Raw genomic sequence first — 21,775 nt, 5'->3', positions numbered from 1 at the left:
CAAGTTTCCATAGGTGTGTGGGTTTATTTCTGGGTCTTCTATTCAGTTCCAGTCTGTTTTTATGCCAATACCATGCAGTTTTTATTACTATAGCTCTGCACTATTTGTTTAAAAACTGACTAGATATTTTGTATGTGGAATCATAAATTAGTTTTCCATTTTTAATAAACTTTTTCGCTCCATTTAGTGTTCTAGTGATATGTGCTGTACATGTATCAGTATCTATACCATAGGCAGAGCTGAATACTGTTACATGGCATGGCATTGTACATGCTGCTGTTTCATTTTCCCATGTACACGTACATGGACACTTGGTTTAACGATCTACTCTGAACATTTTGCACAGATAGGCGTTGCAATTTAAGGGTTTGGGCAGTATAGAGAACAGCACAACCTTAACTCAGTTTCACATATTGTCTCTATGAGCCCCTAGTAAAGACAATTTTTTCTATAAAATTTTAATTTTTCTATAAAATTTGTATCATAAACTTGGTCACTTTCTTTCACATGAGTTAAGTTTTTCATGGTTTTTTTTCAAATCAGATGCCTTAAAATATTATATTTACACTTAACAAATGCCTGCTTTCAAAGTAATTTAACTATTTCATTGGGTAGTACTATACATTGAAAAATGCTGCAATGAAGTAATAACTTGATATTTGTGAGAAGTATTAGTTTGCAACACAATAAGATAGTTATAGAATTTAAATTTTATATGTGAAATTATTTTTATTAATAATAACATAATTATGATAGCATCATGTCAACTAAAGTATTATGGGAATCATTTGGAACAGGATTCAAGGTCAATACTTGGTATCTATGATGTTACAAGCCCTGTAATATTTGACCCTTAAATTAAAACAATGGATTATTTAATCGACAGTTGAATTCTATATACAGCAGTGTTTCACAATCAGTGGTTTGTGACCCCTTTGGCAAACCTCTATCTACAAAAATATTTACAGTAAGGTTAATAACAACTTCAAAATTACAGTTATGAAGTAGCAACAGAACTACCTTTATGACTGGAGGTCACCACAAATGAGGAACAGTATTAAAGGGTCACAGCCTTAGGAAGGGTGAGAGTCAATGGTCTAGCGTATACAGTGTGGCTCTTTTGACTAGTACATTCTTCCAAGTGGCACCAAACACAGAGGCATTAGATATGAAGAGAACAAAAGCATAGAAACTTCCCTAAAGAAAGTTACATTCTAAGTGCTGTGACTCTAATTTTTCTAGCCTTTAAATCCTTTTGACTATTATTTGTATATAAAAGTGGATTGATTTTGTTAGTACGCAGGGTTGTCTCTCTAGAGGCTTCTGCAGTTTGTCCTAGCACTAGACACAGGCTGAGTTATCACTGATAAGGCACAGACCTCAGCATGGTCCTTCCTGGTACAAGATAAAAGGACAAATAACCCTGGACTGGTGTTGTAAGTACTCAAGGCTTTGAGAGCAAGCAACAGTGTGGATGCCCTGGCTGCTTGCCGATGAAAACATGCTCCTCTGCAACTTTTCTTTTCCCAGGTCACTTCCTTTTTTGTTTGTTTTGTTTTGTTTTAATTATCATTTATTACAGCTTATTCCTCTTGTATCCTGGCTGTAGTCTCCTCCCTTGTCTCCTCCCAATCCCTGCCTTCCTCTTCTCCCCTCCCCTAGTCCACTGATAGGGGAGGTGTTCCTTCCCTTCTATTTGACCCTAGCCTATCAGGTCTCATCAGGACTGGTTGCATTGTCTTTATCTGTGGCCTGGCAAGGCTGCACCCTCCAAGGGTGGGGGAAGGGGAAAGTATCTGAGAGCTTGTCACTGAGTTCATGCCAGACAAAGCCCCTGTGCCCCTTATTAGGGACCTTATTCAGATACTGAGTCTATGTGTGAGCCGGGGTTTTAGGTCCTCTCCATGAATTGTCCTTGGTTGGGGTATCAGTCTCTGTAGGGCTCCCAGGGCTGTTTTGTTTTGTTTTGTTTTGGTTTGGTTTGGTTTGGTTTGGCTTTGTTGGTCTTTTTGGAGTTCCTGTCTTTCTATCTCCCCGTTCTTTCATAAAATCCTAGGTCACTTCTTATAGAGCATTGAAATAGACACAGATTATCTCCAAGATCTCCAGACTACCAAAGGGCATACAGAATTTATCCATCGTAAGATAATTTTTTAAAATGTGAAATGTACTGTAAAGTGCTGCCGTAATTGTCCCAGGTGCAATCAGAACAACAGAAATGGAAAATAGTTGCACCCAGTTTATTTCAAGAAGTATTGAGTAGCTTTTAATGTATTTCTCCTGTTGCCTTTGAATGGCAGGTATGGAAGAAAATGTATTAAATAACTGAAGTAAGAGAGAATAGATTCAATAAAACATTCTTTGTCATTTTTTTCTAAAATAAGTAGAAAAATTTATTTGTGGTCTAAAAATCTAAAAGCTGTAAAACTCAATTGGGTATTGAGTTTTAAAATTAAACATTCAATTATCATACTTTGAAATGTCTAATAATTAATAGTGCAAAACATCTGGAGGCCACATTCCATTTTAATCACAGAATGACCATCCAATACCAGGAAGCAGCTTTCTGTTGCATTCTTCTGTTATTTTTTTCTGAAGTAAATGTATATTCATTTAAAAATGCTTTCACCTTGTTTCTCATTCTAATTAAATGATAAAGAATGTGGGTAACTGTTCAATATAATGCAATAACTCCTGTTTTGTTTTGTTTTTATAGATAAAGACCATTATTTCTCCTAAAACATGAGTTCCAAATGCCAATTCAGAAACTAAAAGCATAATCTATTTAAGACTGCCACATTTTCTCATTCACAGTAGACTACATCAAGTTTATGAGGATAGTTACATAGCTCTTTATAATCCAAGAGAAGCCACATGCGTGGAAGAGGAAGAGTAGAAACCCAGTGCAGTGTGATTTATTTGTCTATTTATGACAGCAGTCACACATGTAACAGTCAATATATTATTCGGTTAAATTAGCTCATGATAGAATGAAACAAGAAAGGGTAAAACATGAATGAAATATGCTCCAAAAGAGAGAAAATGTCTACATTCACATATGGGAGGAGAAAAAAGACACTGGGGTCAAGAGCTTGGTGTATACCTGAATAATAGCTTCTGCATCACAAAAACCATTAAATAAAATATGCCTTTCCAGGCCACAGAGGAAGACAATGCAGCCAGTCCTGATGAGACCTGATAAGCTAGGGTCAGAGGGAAGGGAGTAGGACCTCCCCTATCAGTGGAAGAGGACCATAATGGGAGAAGAGGGAGAGAGGATGGGACCAAGAGGAGACAAGGAAGGAAGCTACAGCTGAGGTACAAAGTGAATAAAGTGTAATAATTAAAAAATAAAAATAATTTAAAATTTATCAATACTCATTAATCATTGGTTATTTTATTACACTTTGAATATGCACAACCTAAGTGTTTAAATAGAACCTTAATAGGAGTTTATCATCTGAGAAAAACCTAACTTAAGGACTGAGTTATATGTTTTACTAAAAGTCAGACATTTAGAGGGTAGAGGAACTGGAGACACAGCCCCAAGTCAGGTATTTTTATGTGTGTCCAATACACTCTTCAATAGCTATAAAACTTCACTAATTTATTGATTGTTCCATATAGAAAGTTACTTCATTTAACTCTTTGTAGAAGAGTGAATTAATTAATTGTTTAAAACTTTTATGTGAACCAGTTTACATATAAAACTAAAAAATAGTATTTAACAGAAAAAAGCCAAATAAATTGTGTCAGATTCAAATTCAGAAACAAATTAAAGACAATAACTGTTTTCTGTAAAAGAATGAAAGTGAAGTCACCTCAAGAATGAAATAATAACTGGCTCAGAGTAGCATAAACATAGAAAATTAAAGCAAATTAAAAATAAAATACATTGCCATTTAAAGAAATTATAACTCATCCTTTCTAGACTAAAAATTATCTTAATACATCATAATATTTCCACATTCAGGAAATCATGTTACATCTTAATTATCCTAAGGTAAATATGATGTTTTAAAATCAAATAAATGTAAAATTATAAAGCATACAGATGACCTTTATCAGAACAGCTCATGGATTGAAAGGGATTTCACAGATAGCGTGTTCCACAGACTTTGTAATGTTGAAATCTATCTTCATCACAACAGCTCCATCATAAGAACTGCACAGTGACTATAAACTTCCAGGAAAAAATTCATTCATATAAAATTGTCTCCTACTTCCTAACCCACATCTGTAAATCACATTTTAAAAGAAATCCTCATTATAGCCTTTAGATCTACACAGACCCACAGAAGAGCCATTATTTCTAATCTCTTACTACAGGAAAAGTTTAAGCAGAATTATATAAAAAAGTAAATATAATGATGTATCTAAATTATCTGATGACATTCTATTTGCTGAACTGTATTATATTGTCCAATAAAAATGTTATTTGGATATATCAGTTGAGGAGAAAATCTAATTATTTTTTTCAGATCTTATATGTATACTTTTTACATGTAGTCTCTCTATCTATCTGTCTCTATCACTCTGTCTCCGTGTGTGTGTGTGTGTGTGTGTGTGTGTGTGTGTGATGATGATGATGATGATTCATGTGTAGAGATAAAAGGGAAATTGTGATAGTCCCTTAGTGTGACTCCCAGGATAGTGTGATAGCACTAGGTGACTCCCAGGATTGAATTCAGGTCATAAGGTCTGGGGAAAGGTGCCTTTACATACTGAGCCGTATTTTTTATATTTCACAAGACTTATTTCTACAAATTCTTAGGCAAGTGCCTGTAAGTCATGAAAAACGTGCATTAGTTTTATTTATTTGAAGTTTTTTTTTGTTTTTTTTGTTTTTTTTTTACAAAGAAAAGCCAAAAAAAAAAAGAAGCTAACATAATAAACTTAAAGTGCATCAAGTAAAATGAAAGGCAGTAAGTAAGGCAAAACCACTTCACTTCTTGGTTACTTTGTGAAGACATCGAGAATAAATGCAAAAGTTCTGACGGGTGTGATGACCAACAATGAAAAGGTAATGAGTTCTATTTATTCTTCTGATCAGCAAGCACTATTTTTATGACATATATTTTATAATAATTTATAATTGCATATTTGATATTGATAAAAAATAAGTGCAAATGTTAAGAATAAAATATATATCATGCCAAATTGAAGAATTGATAAATTAAAATTATGGAAAGAAAGTATAATTCATTCTTCTTAGACAGAGTCATCTTGAACAAGTTAGTTAACTTCTGTGTATCCTTATTTCCTACACCTGAGGATAAGTATTGCCCATATTATCACTAGGAGAGAGAGCTAAATAAGCAAATATCTGTAAAGCTTGTCATCACATAATAAACAGCTTCTATGAACTGTGTAACCAAAAATGCATTATAAACTCTGAAAAGAATAGTGTAAAAAGTATACACTTAAGAACTTCCTACTAAGAAAAGTATTACAGAAATCACCTGAGACAAAATGGATAGATAGGAAATATCTTGGTATTTACTGAGTAACAGTGAAGAATGTAGATAACTTCCTGTCTAACATGCTCCAGAACAAGAGTATTGTGATGCTATCTGAGTACCAAAGAGTCAATTTGAATACAAGTTGTTCCAGCCGTGAGGTATTCTTTCTTTTTTCCCCCATGTGTGATTCTTAATTCCAAAATATTTGAAAACATTAGATAGTATTTATCATAGGTTCCATTTTGTCATTTGAATTTCTGTTGCTAATGTTTATCTCACAAACGCTAAGAACAAACTCCAGGAAAACAGTTTGCCCGAAGCCAAACTGGATGCTGGCCTTCTGGGTTCCTGGTTTTGAGCGTTTTCTTTCCAACCTCATATGACAAAATTACCGTTTGCATTCCTCCTTCATCTGTGAATTATTCAAAGAGTTACTATGTTAATAATGAAATACCAGCAATAGAAGACCATACATCATGCTCATATTCGACCATCACAGTGTGTCCTACCTTCTGGTGAAAGAAAATGCATTCAACCTCTAATATAAATAGAAATTATTTGTAGTTATATACTGCTTACTATCAGCACCTAGAATAAAACAACAGCCCAGGGAAAATATGCTATAAATAGAATTTAATTTAGTTTATGTGAAAGGGTAACACTTGGACTAGGGTGATAGCTCAGTCCACAAAGCTAAAAATATGAGGACCAGACTGGACAGAACTCTCAGTGCCCAGATAAAAAGCCCAATGTGATGAATTATACTTCTAATTTTAGCACTGGAAAGATGAGGCAAGAAGATCGCTGGGGCTTGCTTGGTCAGCTGGCCTAGCCTAAACAGTGGGTCTGAGGTTACAGTAAAAGCATGACCTCAACAAAAAAAGCAGAAGCAGCCACAGCAGCTAAATATTGATGAACACAACTAATATTCCATGTACTTTACTGATGATGTGCTCCTTCCCATCTTGCATGCCCTCACCAGCAGTGTTTCCTGGGCTTTGGAAAGGGTGATACAGACTCCCATTCAGGGATGAGAACAAACAGTAATTTATTTAGAATACTCTGCATTAACTGTTGTCAATTACACACACACATACAAACACAAGTCCCTGTGACTAATGGTGAGAGGAGTACCAGTATAAAGAAAGATATGACACTAGGAAGTGATCCAAATACAAGGAAGGATATCAACAGAAGTGAAAGGGGATAAAAACTGGTAATGGGTGAATATGATCATAATATATTGGGATTTTACATATGTATGGAATTGTCAGTCAAAAACTAAAAACCAAGGCAGGTGGCACCTGAGCAATAATATGTGAGGTTGACTTCTGGCCTGCTCATGGACATACATGCACACTCACTCACACATACACACATACACAGCCCTGCATATACACATACCCACAGATATACAGACATGCACACACATACAGCCAAACATGGACATAATGTGCACATACACACACCCATACACACAGACATGCACATACGTAGGTGCACAAAAATACCACTTTCTTTAAAAATAAGCTTATAAACATATTTTGTAGATACATTGGAAGAAATGTATATTATAACATATTCCACAGTACATTATACATTTCTATATTTTTCTAGACGTATACACCTGTTCACCATAATTTTATAAATGATTTTGAATCTGTTTCTTTGTAATGATTTCCTTTTTTGTGGCGAATGCAATTCTGCCACCAGTTTTTTTTTTTAACTTTTATTAATTACACTTTATTCACTTTGCATCCCCCCATAAACCCCTCCCTCCTCCCCTAGTAATCCCACCTTCCCTCTTCTTCACGCTTGCCCCTCCCCAAGTCCACTGATAGGGGAAGTCCCCCTCTCCTTCCTTCTGATCTTAGTCTATCAGATCTCACCAGGAGTGGCTGCATTGTCATCTTCTGTGGCCTGGTAAGGCTGCTCCTCCCTCAGGGGGAGGAGATCAAAAAGCATCTGCCCCACATTTTAAACTCTGTAACCTTGACATAAAAATGGTGCTGTTTTAGCTTTGCCTGCTTGTCATTGCCCTATAAGATGGAGAAATAGGAAATCACATCTGATAACATAACTTTGTGCTGTTACTAAAAGATTTACACTTTGTTACACTGTTATAGGATATCTTCAAATGGCATACTCTCTAATTTGAAAGCAGAATTCACTGTAGAATGCTGGCAGGGGAGGCTGAGAGCTGGCTGTGGGCCTGTTTGCATACGCAGGCACTACTTGTACAGCACTTGTAATCTTGTTCAAGGATCTGATAAATCTGTATTTATATTACCCCATAAAGAGAACTGTGCTGGCGCACTGAAACACTTCAGTCATCTTATCAACTTGTCCCAAGTCATCTGAAAAATAGCACTTCCACATTCAGTGTACAAAGAAGGCCTGTCAAAGCAGACATGACATGACAGTAGGAGTTCTTGACTTGACAGGCTGACTGCACAAGGGAACAAATACTGTGACTTACTACAGAGCAATAAACCGCAGGAAGATACAATCACAATGCTATCAATCAGGAGACAAGCTTCTCTCAAGAGTCATTCTTTTATAGTTTTTGTTTTTGTTCCATTAAAATTTCCTAGTTCATGAGTAACACTGGATTTTCTTTTAAGATTCCTTGGACGATAAATTTCGATCATGCCTCCCAACTATTCTCAGATCCACTCTTCCTCCTAGCCACCCAACTTCATGCCCTCCTTCTCTCTCTAAATAAAATAAGCAATATGACAAAATAATATGAAAAGAAAAAGGCTCTCCACCAAATACCAAACAAATGAACAAGAACCCTGGAGCTTATTTTGTGTGGTCAACTGCTCCTGGGCATGGAGTCTGCATGAAATGTGGTTTACATACCCACTGACACTCCATTGGAGAAACCCGGTTTTCCTGGCAAGCATCAGTTGCAAAATGTTTCTTGGTTAGAAGGGAGCTTTGCTCCCATTTCCCCTTTTCAGAGCTGGGGTTTTGTCTGACCTGACCCTGTGCAGAGCCTATGTCTGTAGTCACAGTCTGTGTGAGTCCATACACACATCAGTCCTGTTGTATATGGCAGACCCTGTTTCCTGGGAGACATCTACCATAAGTCAATTAACTTTAGTGCTTAAAAAAAGTGTAAACCACATGTAAAAGAGACCATGCCTTACAATAAGGTGAAGAAGGGATAATGACATAGAGAAGGATAGTGGTCATCTATGCTCTCACGGGTCATTACTCAATACTACTAATTGCCCCCAAATCTAAGCCTGTCTCCATTTCCTCTCCACCTTGCTGTCTCCTCAGACAGTTTGCCTGGAAGGCCTGAGTATGAATGCCCCCGCTGTCCCTCTAAGAGCCATCCACTATGAGTTACTGACAGGTCACTAAGTGACAGGAGGTATACTACAAGCATAATTTAGCAGGAAATATGAGACATGGTGGTTAGTACAGGAATACCTAATGGTTGGTGGAAACGCTGACTTTCTTCAACTTTTGTGTTGAGCAAAGGGGCACAGCTAGAGAAGAGATGTAATATAGTCTTCTCAAGCCCAAGGTAAGAATCCAAGTCATTTAAAGACACTGATGTAATGGGATAGATTCAGCTGCCAATGGGATTGCTAATATAATTCAGAAGGATTGCTTTTACAAAACAATAATACATACTTAAAAACACGTGCCATGTTTTTCTTCTTAGACCTTAGCAAGAGAAAGCAGGGTTAAAGAGAGTAGAATTCCTCCTCTGGGCTGGGAAGAGAGGTTCAGTCCAGCAGAGATGTTTTAAGGCAATCTGACTTAGAGACAAGCAAAAGCGCACAGAGTGGCCCCTTCAAAGTTTTCATCAAGCATGCTACAGTGCCCTAGCAATAAGCCCAAGAAACATCTGCCTTGTGTTTGGTTCTCCTTTACCTAGTTCACTGTGGACATTGACCTCCCTGGTGGACTCTTATGTGCCAAGAGCAGCTTTGGCAGGGAATCAGCCTTTCTCCCTCTTCAGATCAGGAAGGCCTGCTTCAGGCAGCCAGGCATGAAATTAGCATCTATATTTTGTGTTTTCAGCTTCAAAGTAATTGGAAACTGATCCTCCTGAACCTCTGCGTGAGCTGTGATTAGAAGAGGCCACTCTAACCAGACACAGCTCCTAGTGGAGGAAGGGGAATACCACCCTTATCCAAAAACCCTGACTACAGGATGTGCAGGGATAAAGACAGAACAGAGATTGAGGGGATATCCAGCTAATACCTGGCCCAACCTGAGACCCGCACTAAAGGACAGAGTAAAACCCCAACACTATTAAAGACCTTATGTTTGCAGACAGGAGCCTAGCATACTGTACTCTGAAGAGCTCCACCCAGCAATGGAGTGAAACAGATGCTAAGACTCACAGCCAAACACTGGGCAGAGTGCAGGGAACCTTGTCGAAGAGGTGAGGTAGGTGTAGAAATTTGGAGTGGATAGGAGCTCCACAAGAAAACCAACAAAGCTAACTATCCTGGGCCCAGGTGGCCTTGAAGATCCTGAAGCACCAATCAGGGACTACGAATGAACTTGACCCAGGCCCTCTATACATATGTACCCTATGGGCAGCTTGGTCTTCATGTGGAGTCCCTAGTAAGGGGAGCGGGGGATGTCTCTGACAAAGACTCTGTTGCATACTTTTCGAACACTTCTCCCTGGCAGGGCTGCCTTACCAGGCCACCTTGGAAAAGGACCTGCTTAGTGCCAATGTGACCTGAAGTGCTGTGGTGGTTGGTGGTGGTGGCTCCCCTTTTTTGAAGGATATATGATTAGGGGGTAGGGAGAAAGGGAGGAAGGTTGGAACTGGGAGGAGAGGACAGAGGGGACTACAGTTGTGATGTAAAGTGAATAAAGACAGTAATTAAGAAAAAAAAAAAGAAAAAGAAAAGAGAAAATGCTTCTTCCCAATAGCCTCCTCCCCAAATTCTAATAGACTCACATGGTGTGAAGACTCTCTCTCTAACAAATGCTACTACACTTGGACTAAGGAAACAAAAACCCATTGCTGTTTCTTCTGAAATATGAGCATGGGAAACAGCAGGCATAGTCATAGTAATACTCCCTGTGCCTAAGTTTTTAGTTTTACTCCTAAAGGAATGTTTTAGTGCACTGAATGATGGAGGGTAAATGAAGGAAAATGTTGATGAAGAATCATAGGATTCATATGAATACCTTATCAGGATGTTCTGTTGTGTATTTCCATTGTAAACTGATCACTAAGATTGACAGGAATATTTTATCCCATTATGGTTTTGTGAGTCCTGTATGTGACTCATTTATAAAGTGATATTTATAATTTTCTCTAAAATTGGTAGAATATAATCATTATGTACTTAGTGTTCGAATAGCCCCACCACACTATTATAGATTTTAACATTGGAAAAATTAGTAACAAAAATATTACCCAATCTCCACCCTATTATCACCCCCAGTTTAGTAACTATGTTTAATTTGTCTTGGCTGACTAGGAGTCTCCTTTCCCTGTGGCTATGTTCAAGCAAATAGTTCAGTGAAAGCTCGTCAGTTATCACAGTGGCCATACATTCTGAAATCTGCCCTCCCCTTAGTGATATGCAGAAGACATTTCACTAGCTCTCTGACAGAGAGGGAAATCCCTGGAGTATAGGATTTTCCATGGTGTCAATCTATTCACCATAGTTAAATTTAAACTCCCTGAGGAGAATCACTGAGCCAGGTTTGGGAAAGAAATGCTGTCTACTCCAGGCAAACTCCTGCACATGAGCACTTCAGTCGCTCCCACTCTTCTGTCCATAACAAACAAGAAGGCGTCCACAAGGTTGCTCTGACCTTGTCACCTGGGCTCAATATACATACATGTCTTGGCTTTCCTGTATTTCCATCACCCTTCTTTTAATTTCTCCATATTTCCCACTGCAGAACATGTAATCAACATTTCTCTCTGCTACAACACTTTATTTGCATTTCCATTTCTATAACTAAGATCCTTTAGATCTTAGCTAAAACATCCCTTTCTGAGAGAATTTTCCTCTGACCACTTTACTATTCTAAAACTCCTTACCATGAGCCCTTCCAGGGCTGGAGAGATGGCTCAGCGGTTAAGAGCCCTTACAGCAAGATATCCCTCTGCCCTACAACCACAGTCACAGCTGCACTCTTGAAGGTCCTGTTAAAATTAAAGGATCAATGTGTATCTTCTTGGTTACTTCACTAAGCATAACAGCTGTTGTCAGCATGCAGTCTCCAGGCATACGTACAATGCGAAGAACACAACAGACACTTTGGCGTCATCTGTGGTCGAAGAACTGAGCTAGGAAGTTAGTATCTACCCATAAGCATGTATTTTTACATATAATTCTTTGATGTCTCCCACCAACAGTTTGTGGATAAACTTCATGGATGACATTAGAGAGTAGCTTCCAAAAATAAAATATGTTGTTTTGGGTCAGGCTTGGAAACCAGACCTTTGTGCTGAACAGATGGAGCCCTGAACCCTTTGCAAAGTAGCCCAGTGGACCTTCCCAAAGGCAGCAAAAGTGAAGAAAAGTGACGTGGCCTTGACAAAGAGAGTTTGCCATACACTTAAGTAATGCAAAATTTCCACAAACCTAGGTATAAATCATGACTTTTGGGTAGCCTGAGTTTATGGATATAAAATAAGATGAAAATATGAAAAAGGACAGAGAAGTGATACCATAATTTATTTTTCTTTCTTCTGTATATCCAACTTTACAATGCTCACACAATCCTTCAATTCAGACACTGAGTCAAAGCAGGTGTGAAGATCCAAATTTGATACAAGCAATTTTCTAACAGAGCCCAAAGTCCAAACTAGAACTAACTCTGGATGATTTCATTCTCCTAAAAGCTTGAATGTTATGTTCACTTCAGAAAGCGCTCTTTTTCATGCTGCTTATTGAACACATATACAGTTTTGAAGAGCAACTGTGCATAGCTGTAAAACTGAGCACAGATTTCATAGTATGAGTTTTGGTGAATATAAAAAGTCTCTTTCTCAAGCTTCAAACTCAGTTCCATGATTGAATATTTGAACACTGTATCCTACGTATATTACATAATTTTTATTTTTGAGACAAGGTGTCACTACACAGCCCAGGCAGTTTTCCGTCATGCTGAGCTCACAGGTGTGAGCTACCTGTTCAGGATGAGTTTTCTGTTTTCTATCAAGGTTATCCTTTCCATAGTCTGGTAAGATGCGTATGAGAAGACTAAGAAAAGGCATCCACAGCCTTATTTGCTTATTTAAGATGATTTACAGACAGAATAAAAGCTCTGAACTGTCCTACCATGATGCACAAAATGTACCTTGCCTTCTTATGAAGGACAGCTTTTTCCTGTCTTTTTGCTCTAAACAGGAAGTCCTATCTCCAGTTGCTGGTGATGTGGGAAAATAAACAATTGTGAAATAACAGCTTGTCAAAGTCAACGTGTACCTATCAAACATGAGTATATAACTACATTGGTCATGAAATGTTTCACACTGCAAAATTATGTAATAGTATATTAATACAATGATATAATTAAGGCCAACATGCCTAATTTTTTAAGTGTTTAATATTGATATATTAACAAATGACATCCAATGATAAACAAAAAATGCTTATCTAAAAACTAAACTCATAGTGGACAGGGAGTATAGGTTGGCTTTATAGTGTTAATCATCAGTTAAAAGATTTCTAAAATCTACCTAGTTTATAACATTATAAAAAGATATTCTCTTAAAACTTCTTTCTTACTTATAACCTTACATACTCTGAAACCCTCTATGAAGAAAATTATTCCAGTTCTGCTTAGCAAGAGATTTTGTGAGTTTTAAATTCTGTCACTGTAAATCTGTTTCAGATATTCCGAGGAGTCTGAATTTATAGGAGATGGCTTGCATGGTCAGAAGGATGAAGTACTTAAAGCAGTAATTCCACCCGGAATTAAAAGCGATGCTACGGATGCCTGGCTCTCAGACGGCAGAACTGAATCAGCTCATTATTGCACTGGGAGCTGATATTTGTGCATATTTTTCACTTATGGAAATTAAAAATATATTAACTGACTCTAGTAGCCTGATCTCTAAAATATGTGACAAGGGTTCTCAGCTAATATATTTGGTATAAAAGTAATTACAACACATATATGTACATATACTCCTGCTTCCCTATTACATTATTTTAAAACAGGCATTGTACTATAAGTAAAAATATAACAAGCAAGTCAAGACAAAGAAAATTATATATATATATATTTTTTTTTTCCTTACCAGTACCAAACAACATAAAATATAATGGGGTGGTAAAATTTATTGAAAAACTAAAGATAGGCATGTTGTACTTGAGTGTGTCAATGTTTTTTAATATAATAAAATTCCTACCATTCAAATGATATTGCAAACTAAATTAAGCATGCATTACTACTTTGAATTCTTGATACATTACTTCAAATTTTGTCCTAATTATTTTTGCTTATATTTACCAATATTTTCAAAATTTCAAGTATCCTTTTTCTTCTCAATGTATCACAATTTCCCAGGCTTCACATGGAATCCATTGCATAAAAACTATTATGAGCAGTGTTGTGTCAGAATGGTTATTTCAAACAATCCATGCCAACGGCACTCTAATCTTCACTTGCTTTCATTTAAGAGAAATTCACCCTACTGTATGTGTTAGAAAAATGAACATTTGCTTCAGTTGCTGCTGAGACTCTGCAAACATTTGAGAAATGAAAGTCCTTGAAAATGAGAACTGCAGACAGGCAAGTGATGTGGCTAGATGTAGATGAAATTCTCCTTGGCAGCTCCGAGACCCAACCCTGATATATCAGAAATTTTTATCCACAACATTTTAACAACATCAGCCAGTCACCATTACTGCTTTTGACTTTCCTTAAGCCATTTTGCTTAGTGAATCTCTCACTAGCAAACAAGAATTTTCAATAAATAACCTAGTGTTTGCATTGTGCTCATCTATCTGCTTACACCAATTAATTTTCAAAATAATGGCATGTGGTATACAGGACATACATTGTGGATTGATAATTTCATAGGTTAAAATGGAAACTGCATGTTAGAAAATATCTGAATAACTTCCTTAGAATCATAACTGATGATTAATGTTAGCAAAACATGTAAGATACTTATGCCATTTGGGTCAGCTCAGTTAAAACATAATGAAAGCATTAAGGAATTAGTATCAATTGCACTGCAGGTATGTTCTGATTAATGAAATCCAAGATTTAAAAAAAATCATGTGGCTTTACATAAATAAGTTTAGATATATGACTACCAGAAAGAGCTGGTCACTAATTTACTTTTGACACAACTGAGGATTCTGCTAGGACACCTAGAGAGATGTTTCAACAACAGCTTGAAGGATTAGACATCTATACACAGGATCATCCCTAGTGCTAACAGGTGAACCTGAGGGAGGGGCATAAAAACTATCTTTGTGCAGAGTAATAAATTCACACCCTCACAGTGAGGGTCAAAGTATTCCTATAATAAACAGGTAAAGAAACTGAAGCACAAACAGACAAATGTCCACAAACAAAACAGATTTAAGCCAGTTCTTATGAGAAAAAAGCAAACACCAATAAAGCCTGTATGCGTTGATAATATTGTCAAAGAGCATTTAAATGAGAATGTAGATGCTAAGACAACAAAGGAATCTCCTGCTGAACAGAAAGACAAGGATGTTGTCTAGTAACACACACACATATACACACACACCAGAATAGACTGTTTATGAAGCTTCTAAAGACTAGGAAAAAGACATGTACGTTATTAACTCTATTAATCGGCTTTGTTCTCAGTCCTTGAAAAATAATCTAAAAAAAATAAGATCCAAGTTAAAACTATATGGGGGCTTATGTAAGCTCACAAACACACTGCAGGAGAATACATTTGAGCTTTCTAATGTAACTTACTGGGCAAATATGAGATGTAATTTTCTTCCTATTAGACAAAAGATGACTATTGGATCCTAAAACTTAAACTACATTAGGTGCTGCTAAGTGGTTTTCACATTCGGATTGCATTAAAACTGAATTACAATCACCACTTTTTGAATTGCATGGTATTTCTTTTCTTTATAATGAGAATATTAATGGTAAATATCTTCATGCAATCAAATACGTGAATTGCTCCATTGGTTCAGTTTTATTGAATGTAACATTAAGAGATTTTCCTAATTGATTTCACAAAGAGTATCAAAATAGAACCATGTTGTAGGAAAATGCTTTGGGAGCATATCAGGTAGAAAGACAAGCAAAAAGCAAGTGAACACAAACCAGGGCAAGTAGCATATCTGTTTAGGATGTGCCAAGACTCCTTCCCTGGAGAATGTGATAGGCCGCTAACATATACAGACAACATACACATCACATATCATACACTATCCCATACATACAGTGCCACGACTTACCACATGTCACACAACACCACATAGCACTATCACTATATACCACACATTGCATGTAACACATTACCACATAGAACATACACCACATAGCACACATCACATTTATTAATTAGCACCACATATCATTTACCACCATATATCACACACAACGTCACATCATGAATTGTATGGTTTGACATATCATATAGAACTACATATCACACATCAACACAGATCACACACCAACACATATCATGCCTTGACATATATCTCCACATTTCACTAGCACCACAGAACACCATATATCACACATGACTACATACCATCTTGCATTTCATATCATCACATATCACCACAAATCACACACCACATATCCCCAAACACTACGTATGTATTAGCACATATAATTATTGCCTGCCTCATATCATCACATATTACAGTGTGTGTGTGTGTATATATATACACACTTCTTCATCCAGAGACCTTACCTCAGGCACAGGCTTATCTTCTCTAGAAAATCAGCAGCAGGTTTTCCATTTCATTGATTGAATATTTTATCAGAAGTGGCCACTTTAATGTTTCATTTCTACATATATTTGTTACCATTAATTTAACCCTTTTAGCCATTATGAAAATAAACCTTTCATTTACTTAAATATAAAATCAAATTTAACTCTCAAAAACATGTAATCTATAACTGCATGACCGTATCCTTTAAATATTCTTTTTGAGCACATACACATATTTGGAAAAATACATGCCTATATCATCATCTTTCACCTTGCCAGTTTTTTGTTTGTTTGTTTCACAAAATGAACATGTCCATAGCAACCAGAATGCAGAGCAAGGATGGCAACAAAACCAATAGTTAGCAAACTTCTGTACTTCTTACTAGGCAATGTCACGAGCCACTGCAAGCTTCAATAGTGTAAAGTTTTTAGAAGATGACAATTTACTAAAGTTTTAAAATGGTACCTTGTACTCCTTGTAAAATCCAAAGCAACTTGAAGCTAAGTGTATACTAAGAGCTGACTGCAGAGGTGGAGAGAGGCTCAGGTAATACTGTGCCCTCTTCCGGAGGAACTAGGCTTGTTTGGCAGCATCCTTGTCTGCAGCTGACAAGCACGAGGGGAGCCAACACTCCCTTTTTGTCTCCATGGACTCCTACTCACATACACAAATACACACGTTTACATAGAAAATAAATAAACAAACTAACAAAAATACAAAGTGATTCCATTTTAGTCTATAACCCTACAGATCTGGAGTCCCTTACCCAGGATCAGCATGCAGACAGGATGCTACCTTCTCAGCTGACCCATGGCCTAAGACAGGACACCAAAGTAAAACTTAAATAACATAGGTCAGACATCCAAGGCAGTAGTCAGTAGTAACTTGTTAGAAAATGATGATTTTAAACAAACTAAATTTCTATACATCATTACACTGCCACTTTTGTCATATTTCGGGGGAGGGGAGGAGTCTGGGCAGCTATTTATACTTGAGGTACTTGGATGTTATCTCGTGGCCAGAAATCTTAAATGACAACTTACTGTTTGGAAGGCTCAGGACATTTTGGTTCTTCTAGCATCTTCATTTCTCTTGTTGGGTCCACTGGGCTAAGAAGGACGGCCGCACACGACATTACAGAGTTGTAGGAATCTTCCCTGCAAACTGTAGTTTGAAAACAATTAATTTTAAATGGTAAAAATCACTTAGTGCTTGTTCTCATGTTCCTCATTTCACTTTTTTATTTTCAGTCAAGTTCAGGAAGAACTTCAAGAAAAACATTAACATTAAATTGGCCTCAGTATTCTTTTGCACACTATTTTCCTCTAGCTAGCAGTAAGACTCTGAGAAATTTTACTTAGCTTCATAGTGAAAAGGGTATTCCCAACATTTAGCAGCAGAAAAAAAACAACAAACATTTTTGGTTGAATGGTAAATAAGAAGTGCATGGACTTCATCAATTTCCACAAGGACAATCCAGTTGCTTCATCAAGACCAAGACTGTGAAATTCATGAATAATCATGTGTTTACCCTCCTGTGGTCTCCATCTTGTCCTGCTACAGCCCCAAACTGACTTACTATTATCATAATGTTAACATGAAGCAACTGCATTTCTGACCTTTCTACAATGACCTTTCATAATCCTTGTCATCATTCTTAAAAGTATGGCCTACTTTGTTCCATGTGTGTTTATAAGATCCATACACAAAATGCACTGTTAGTTTATTGTGGTGGCAATGTAGCGTTTCTTTGGGTAAATAATCTCAATTGTTGTTGTCATTCAATGGTAACAGACACAAGTTATTTCCAGTTTGGGGATATTTCTGTTGGCTATAAATATCCTTGTAATTTTTTTGGTGAGTTACACATACAGATTTGATCTGGAAAAGCTTCTAGAAGCTATAATTGTTTTCAGGATATGTCAGTGATTGTATTTTGCATAGTAGACACCAGTGAACAGTTCTCTGTCATGACTACTTTCCTCCAAACAGATGTGTCAATTATCCCATATCAATAAATCACTTCATTTTATAAGTTTTCCCATAGAATGTTTATAATATATGAATAATGTATCACTACATAACAAATCCACACAAATTTTGTTTAAAACATTCATTTATCTTAAGTTCTGTATGTAATAAAAGTTTTGGTTTCTTTGTATGTTATGTTAATATGCTTTTGTTTTAATCTCAAGTGTGGGATTCTAGTTGGGCTGTGGTTTGCCCACACCTGTTAACTGTCACATAGGGGGTGTGACCTTTGCCAGCTAGGAATAGCATTCCAGGAGCTGCAAGGAGAGGGGCGTGTTTAGGACTCTGAGCGTGTAGACATGAGAGGCGAGAAGGAGAGGTGTCCTATGATAACGTCCAGTGTTGGCGTGTGGCATGTAGCAGTTTGGAGAGTCCAGAGAAGATGTGGTGATCTGGAGCAGACAGACAGAGAGAAATGTTTCAGGGTGCAGCAGTGTGGAAGAAACTGCTAGCTGTATCTGTGATTGACAGAGATTGGTACAGAGCCCTAAAACAACCCCTTGACCCTAAATAGTCTGGAGAAGTCTGAGCCCCCTCTTCTCACTAACCTTCTCTCTCCTAGGAGTAGGAGGAGGGGCACTGGTGGAAGGAAGGTAGAGGTCTAAATTCCACAAATAAAATAGTTTTTAAAAAGAATGCTACCCAGTACATCTGTAAGTGGTAAATCTGAGTGACCTCAAAACACTTCATCACTTATGGTCTCAATTTGTTGGTTTGGCTGGACTCCTTTCAAACATTTCTATGAGTCAAGCACTGTGGCCCAGGGAGTGGCCTGGGGTAAGTAGAATTCTCTTTAATACCACCTATAGTTCGTCTTGAAATTACCCAATGACCCTTTTCCTATTAAAAAAATAAATAAATAAAACAAAACAAGACAAAAACAAAAAATAAACCTCTATGTGGAAATAATCCACTGAAAAATTAATTTCAGTTTGCAATGGTTGACATTGCTTGTAAAGATGACAAGAAGATCTGGAATCCTATAGGTGACAAGCCTCTGAGCATATGTGTTTGGAATTGCACTTATAAGGGTGACTGTGACGGGAAAACCCACAATGAATATGGGCAGCACCATTCAATGGCTGGGGTTCTGGACTCCATGAAGATGAGAGGGGTGTGCTAAGCACAGGAGTTCATCCACCTCTTTTTGCTTCCTGATTGTAGATACAGGATGCCCTCAGGCTCCACCTGCTGTGACTGCCCTTGCCATGGTGGGCTGTGTTGAGATCTATGGAGCTAAATAAACTTTTCCTTCCTGAAGCTGACACTGCCAGAGTATTTTGACACAGGAACCAAAATTGTTATAAGAATTTGCTTCCTTCCTGTGAAAGTAAATCAAGGCTCCAGTTTTAAAGAACAGTCATGTGCCAACTTAGAATTCTGACTCACAGTTATTCACTTAAGAATGCAGTCACTCTTATGAAAGGGGGAGATAGTAAGACCTGGAGAGGATAGGAGCTCCACAATGAGAGCAACAGAACCAAAAAAATCTGTTCACAGGGCTCTTTTCTGAGACTGATACTCCAACCAAGGACCATTCATGGATATAAGCTAGATAACCTAGAACTCCTGTTCAGATGTTGCCCGTGGCAGCTCAGTATCTAAGTGGGTGTCCTAGTAAGGGGAACAGGGACTGTCTCTGACCTGAACTCAGTGGCTGTATCTTTGATATCTTCCCCCTGAGGGGGGAGCAGCCTTGTCAGGCCACAGAGGAGGAAAATGCAGCCAGTTCTGATGAGACCTGATAAGCTAGAGTCAGATGGAAGAGAAGGAGGACCTGCTCTATCAGTGGACTTGGAGAGGGGTATGGGAGGAAATGAGGGAGCGAGGGTGGGATTGAGAGGGAATTGGGGAGGGGCCTACAACTGAGATACAAAATGAATGAACTGTAATTAATAAAAAAAGTACAGTCACATTATAGATCTTTAACTTATATATTTCTGATGACAAAGTTAAATCTATATGCATATAGTCCTCATTTTATGTGATTATAATTTATACAAATTACGTTTAGTCTCTTTATCCAAATAACAGCAATCATCCCAAGAACATTGTTCAAAATACTGCTAGCATGGAGTATTATCCTTAGTTATATAAGTAAGTATAAATTTCCCTACTTCTCTTCAGTCTCTGCTCCACCATGTCAACCACAAATTGAGATTGCGATGGGCACATGTGTGGACGTTTTCAGTCTGGTGACTACTGGTCCCTAGACACCTGCTATTGACCACAAGCCAGTGAGGAACCTGTGCAGCGTTTTTCCAAAGTGAGAGAGAGAGAGAAAATGAAAAAGATGGGAAAGAAACCAATCCTAAAAGAGCTGGAAGGATATTGAAATGAGCGTAAATACTGTTCCTCATTGATACAAACATCATTTCAAAAATTATATGATGAGAGAACAAACTGACCGCCTACTCTATGTAGAAAGAAGGAAATTATGGAAGTGATGGCACAGACAGAACACAGGAATGCACTATGATCCCAAACAGAAAGTTCCACAGGATGCAAGAGCAACCTTCTTCATTTGTCCCTTAAAATATGTTACGAATTATCTTAGGACTCGAGTCTTAAGTATGAGTACATGGCCAGACAAGCTGAGTTGAATCTAAAACACTCTTGCTATACTTCTAACACTCAAGGCATGAAACAGCGTCTCATATGTGTTGAAGAGAGGCTCTGGTTCCTCCCTCTTTCCAGAAGACTAGCAAATACTTAATTCAATCTAGTACTGTATATTTATTTTCAGAATAAACTTTGCAACAAACAATTCCAATATACTGGGTGGCAATATTATTTTTAATATAATTATTAGAGCATGTTATAGTTTAAATTTCTACCACTGTCTTCAATCCAACTAGTGAAAAAAAATAGACCCAGAGGAATTTTGCTGTTTCATTCCCTTTAGTTGAAAACATTGAAACATTAAATGTTTACTGAAACAGCTGAAGAAAAAAGATTGATAGTAGGATCAAACTGTGGAAATGAAAAAATAACACTGCCATTTTCAAGTGATCCTTTGACCTCTATGAGGGACACTTTGCAGGATTTAGAGCAATATGTTTCTGTTTGGATTAGAATGAAACATTTAATGTTGATATATGTGGGAGCAAAGAGCTGAGTTCTTTTACGTGAAATTAAGGAAGAAGTGGAATGCTCTTAGCAAAGAAGCTTTCTGAGTGTCTTCCATCTTTCACTTTCTCGCAGTCTTGTTCTTCCTCTTGGGTATTTTGTTAGGTGCTTACTTGTTACAAGTACAGTAATATACCAATTACAGCAGTAATAAAGCAACAATCTAACTTCTCAGTATTTTATCTTTCCTTTGCTCTTTGCTAAGGATGGAAGCCCATGAAAGGTAAGATCTCTATAACAAAGGCACATTCC

The 21,775-nt window shown here is 37.3% G+C and overlaps 1 protein-coding gene across 6 annotated transcripts in view; it reads right to left on the bottom strand.

The window, feature by feature from the left end:
- Positions 1–21,775, bottom strand: part of Ccser1 (coiled-coil serine rich protein 1) — a 1,241,689-nt gene that overhangs the window by 953,921 nt on the left and 265,993 nt on the right. For all 6 annotated transcript variants that reach the window (XM_060373765.1, XM_060373766.1, XM_060373767.1 and 3 more), the window contains exon 5: positions 17,407–17,527. In XM_060373765.1, the coding sequence (XP_060229748.1) occupies positions 17,407–17,527 (121 nt within the window). The remainder of the gene's footprint in view (positions 1–17,406; positions 17,528–21,775) is intronic.

This window comes from Meriones unguiculatus, chromosome 21 (assembly GCF_030254825.1).
Source record: "Meriones unguiculatus strain TT.TT164.6M chromosome 21, Bangor_MerUng_6.1, whole genome shotgun sequence".
In the NCBI taxonomy this organism is placed as follows: Eukaryota; Metazoa; Chordata; class Mammalia; order Rodentia; family Muridae; genus Meriones; species Meriones unguiculatus.
This window is presented reverse-complemented; position numbering and strand designations above follow the sequence as displayed.